Source organism: Hevea brasiliensis, chromosome 9, assembly GCF_030052815.1.
Source record: "Hevea brasiliensis isolate MT/VB/25A 57/8 chromosome 9, ASM3005281v1, whole genome shotgun sequence".
Taxonomy (NCBI): domain Eukaryota; kingdom Viridiplantae; phylum Streptophyta; class Magnoliopsida; order Malpighiales; family Euphorbiaceae; genus Hevea; species Hevea brasiliensis.
The window spans coordinates 1,453,078-1,457,684 of NC_079501.1; the positions used below are offsets into that span (position 1 = coordinate 1,453,078).

General features: G+C 32.8%; 1 protein-coding gene across 1 annotated transcript; it reads left to right on the forward strand.

Moving 5' to 3' along the window:
• The first annotated feature begins 1,022 nt into the window (after positions 1 to 1,022).
• On the forward strand, positions 1,023 to 2,091 carry LOC110655037 (auxin-responsive protein SAUR36). The gene has a single exon (XM_021811216.2). It carries the CDS (start codon positions 1,404 to 1,406, stop codon positions 1,908 to 1,910), a length of 507 nt encoding a protein of 168 aa, XP_021666908.1. The 5' UTR covers positions 1,023 to 1,403; the 3' UTR covers positions 1,911 to 2,091.
• Positions 2,092 to 4,607: the final 2,516 nt, after the last annotated feature.

A 4,607-nucleotide genomic window follows, 5' to 3' on the forward strand; every position in this document is an offset into this window, starting at 1 on the left:
ACATAATGAATTTTCTTAAAAAAATAAAATTTCTTTAAAAATAAAATAAAATAAAATATAAATATTGATGATGCAATTTAAATTTTTAAAATTTTAATTAATAATAAATAAATCTTAACATTTTAAATTTAAAAATTTCAATTGATCCAATTATAATAATAAATATAAAAAATAATATGCTAAATAAAAAGAGAGTTTTCTTCCATATTTTAACCTCAATATATATATATATATATAACAAAGAAAAAAAAAGATTTAAATATTTATTTGATATAGTCAACAGCCTTTTGTGTCCTTTTATAATTGTTTTTTAATTTATTTTATTTATATATTTATTATTAAATTAAATATTATTAATGCATCTAAATATAGTCATTAATAGTATAAATTTTATTTTTATAAAAAATAAACTATATAAATTTGACTGTTCATAATTTACCATCTACTTGACATATTTTAGTTTTTATTTCCTTGAAGCTTTGATAATATGATACGCCAGCCATATGGCATCGTTAATTACTTAAATTGTCAAATATATGAGCATGTATAATTAAAATTTTATATTTTTTTTTAAATAAAATCATTTATTTTATTACATTAAAGATATAATTAGTCATCCAAGCAAAAACCAAACCATTTGAGTTTGGTTCAACGAAATAATTAGCTTACGTGGCAAATTAATCATTTTCCAGGAAGGAACGTGTTTGTTTGGACTCCAGATTCAGTTTCAATTCCATTCCAATAGGAATTGAGCGATGCTAAATTGACTTGCAATACCAGTTCCTACTCATAAATGCCCAATAAAAAATGAGAACTGAAATCCAGCTGCCATCGTCTGACCGTTCCTTTGTCTGACCTTTGACCTCTTCCCTCCAGGAAATCAGAATCGCGTGCCTACCATATCAAAATTTTATTTATTTTTGTCTAATTTCGCTCGTCTTTTGACCCTAAAAAATTAAAATTCTCATTCGTTTCCCATTTTTTTTTTCCTTTATTATATTCCCATAATATCCTTATATAAAGCTCGCCTTCCTAGCAACATGAGGCTCTATTCCACCCCAGCAACTGCGCCACTAATACTACCACCAGCATCCGCGCCGCCGACCACCTTGATTCTTGGGGAAGAACATACACCTTTTGATGGGTATATCTTGCTCAATTTCGAATGGAATTCTTGTATATTAATAGAGATTAAGATGTCAAACATACCTACATCTCTCTCTGAAGTATGCCTTACTCTCTTCCGTTTAACCATGTTTATCGCTGACCCATGGCCTTTTTCTTTAACCTTTCTAACAAAAGCCCTTTGAGATCTTGCTTGCCAAGCTTAGGAAAAAAATCCACTCATATACAAAAAAAAAACTCTTTTCTTATTATAATCTCTCTCCCTCCCCAGGCAAGTCATGAGAAAGATAAGAGGCTTCAAGATTGGAAAACGGGTGGTCAGGATCTCCAAATGGATCTTCCGACGGACCCGTAGCCCATCCAGTTACAATCGGCTATGCTCACCGGTACAAACATGCAGGCCCAAGCCCCTAGCGAAGCTTATCAACTGGGGTCGCCGCTTGACAGCAGGAGCAAAATCACTATGTTCCGCGAAACCCGGGTTGGGTTACATCCCTGTGGGCGAGGATCCTATTCAGGAAAAATCGGTGAAAGTGCCAAAGGGACATTTGGCGATCTATGTGGGGCAAAAGGATGGCGATTTCCACAGAATTTTGGTGCCCGTGATTTACATTAACCATCCACTGTTTGGCGAGCTATTGAGAGAAGCAGAATATGAGTATGGGTTCAATCAACAAGGTGGGATCACGATTCCCTGCCGATATTCGGAGTTTGAGAGCGTCCAAACCCGGATCGCATCAGTGTCGGGTGGGCGTAAGCTGGCGTGGAAACGCAGCCATGATTGAGATGGTTTATCAGATGATGACGATAATATGCGTAGGTGATGGTGATGTTTATAATTTTTAACAATGTAATATATACATATAACTTCTCAAAGGCTTCTCCTTTTGTTTTCTTTTTTTTTTCTCTGGTGGTTGTAAATTGATGAATGGTTTTGTCATTTAGTTTGATGGTACGATTACATGATTTGAATGGTATTTAAATTTAAATTAAATATTTTTTTAAAAAATATATAAATAAAAATAAATAGTTTTTATAAATAAAATTGTGATGTGTATTATTTAGTAATTTAGTTTGAAATAGAGATGTCTACTAGCCAGACATGTAACAAAAACATATGTTAGGTTAGGTTAGCTTAGTTCTACGGCACAATTTCAATGGTTGATTTTCAGGTGGAAATTTGGTGCCTTAGCCCTTGATGATTCAAAGAAGTATTAGAATTCTGTTCTTTAAGTTTTAAATATTTCAAAAATTAAAAATAAAAATAATTTGCCGTCCCTGTCTTGGTGACCTTTGTCGTTCCTACCACCCACTCATTTTGATTGCTGTGGTAGTGGCGAATCTTACCGTAGAAATCAACTTTGGTGTTGGCTAGTGGCCAATGGTCGAACTTGATTTCCAGTTATGGCCTTATGGGTCCTTTGATAATGTTGAGATGCGGAAAATTATTGTTTATAATAAATACAAAAGACAGGACATATAATGAGTTTTAATTATTAAAAATATAATTTTATATATTTATATTTTAAATATATAATTATTTTTAAAAAATTTTCATTATATTCTAATAATTTTATTTGGCTTCAATATTATTATTATTATTATTTTAAAAAATGTTTGGAAATTCTTTAAAAGCATACATGAACTAATTAAATTATATTTAAGTACGTAAGAGTGTTTTAATAAATATGCATGAGGTGGGGTTGGCCTTTGTAAAAATAAATGTCATGACTTAATCTATAGGTCAGACCAGTATTGAGACTTGGGTCAGCCTAAAACTCCCGAGGATCGTAATAAGTATTATTATTCCTTAATCCAATCCTAAAGCTCATTTTAAGCTCAATTTTGAGAATTTAACCGGACTCTGTCTGGTTATAATATGAACCATACAACGAGAATTTTTTGACTCACTAGACCTGTAAGCATAATAAATAATAATTTAGGGAGCTCAACTCATCCTCCACATACTCACAATGTCATAAAATCTAATGGGAGCTCAGCTCCCTCATACAATCTAATCATACATGCATTTAATAGATTTACAGATCTAACGTAGCAATTATAATACAGACTCAAATCAAATAAAGTACTTCTAAAATATGCGAAATTCTATAATTTAGTAAAGTTATACAAAATATAACCAATATCACTAAATGACCTGCGAAGGAGAGAGGAAGGTCAAAACTCAATAAGAAATCTCCTGTAACCTGGAAAAATAAGGTGAACAGGAGTGAGCGTTCGACTCAGAGAGTAAAATACCGATTTTAAGTATAATTTCTATAGCTATCTAAAACTAATGCATCTTAAAGAGTGGAATGCAACACCTTCATAGTTTTCATACACAAATCACATCATAAATAACAAAAAGGTAATTTGGAGCATTCACACATCCATATAATATTCAAACAGTATGTATATGGGAGTTGATCTCCTACACAGCTTTCTTAATCCAATCTTTGCCAGCGAGTAAATCTCAAGCCGGACTTTCGCTTAATAGACCAAATGCGGAGGCCAACGAGATCAGTTCGAGTCGTGCCTACCTCGACTTATCCATAAAAAGATCAGGTTCTAGCGAGTCAAGCTCCAGCGGCGTCTACCCATTCCGTCTATATCCACTATCACATACCACACGCATGCCAACACATGCACTCAGCTCCAAATTACCATAAAACAAAATTCATAACATTTCATCGAATAAAGATGCAATATAAAACGTGCCTAGTATTTAACTACATAAATATACATTTATAAATGATGCATGGGCATACCTGAATATATATAATAATATTGAAATTATAAGTAAAATCAATATTTTACTCATAGACGTGAACCGAGATCACTGTGGCGGCTGGGCGAAGAAGGAAGGTTGTTTCAGCTCACCTGACATTTTCATTATAATTATTTAATATAATTGACTCAATACAAACTTAAAAAAAATCAAAGACATTCTAAGTCGTGTCCAAAATTCGGCAGCGTTCCCCCCATACCTAGGACCTACCCAACCTGCAAAATAACTCAAAATACACTTCAATATCTACAAAGTCACACAACTATATCTCAATCACATCACATGGCCTCTCCTGGGCCCATCCAAACAGTCAACAATCATAATTTAAAAAATTACAATTTAGTCCCTACAACTAATCATTTTGCAAAAACTGTCAAATTGAGCTCTAAAAATTCTAAAACGTTGCCCTGTGGTCCTTAGCAATATTACTAAGCTAATACAAAAGGAATTATAATTTTTTAACTACCCACAAATATTTTATGAATTTTTAATATAAACCAGAAACTAAATAATTAAGGAAACTTAAGGTTCGGGCTTAGCTACACTAATTTGGATATTGGAAACGTATCTGAGACGTCTGAAAATGATGGAGTAGCTTATAATCTTAACCCGGTTCTGAAGTAATTCCGGTAGCTTGTCTGCTTGGTCCGAAATTATAGATCCGGGCGATGGTCGAATTGCTATGAAACGAAAA

Bases quoted from the DNA above. Each gene is read 5' to 3' on its own strand.
- LOC110655037 (XM_021811216.2), top strand. From the start codon at position 1,404: ATGAGAAAGATAAGAGGCTTCAAGATTGGAAAACGGGTGGTCAGGATC.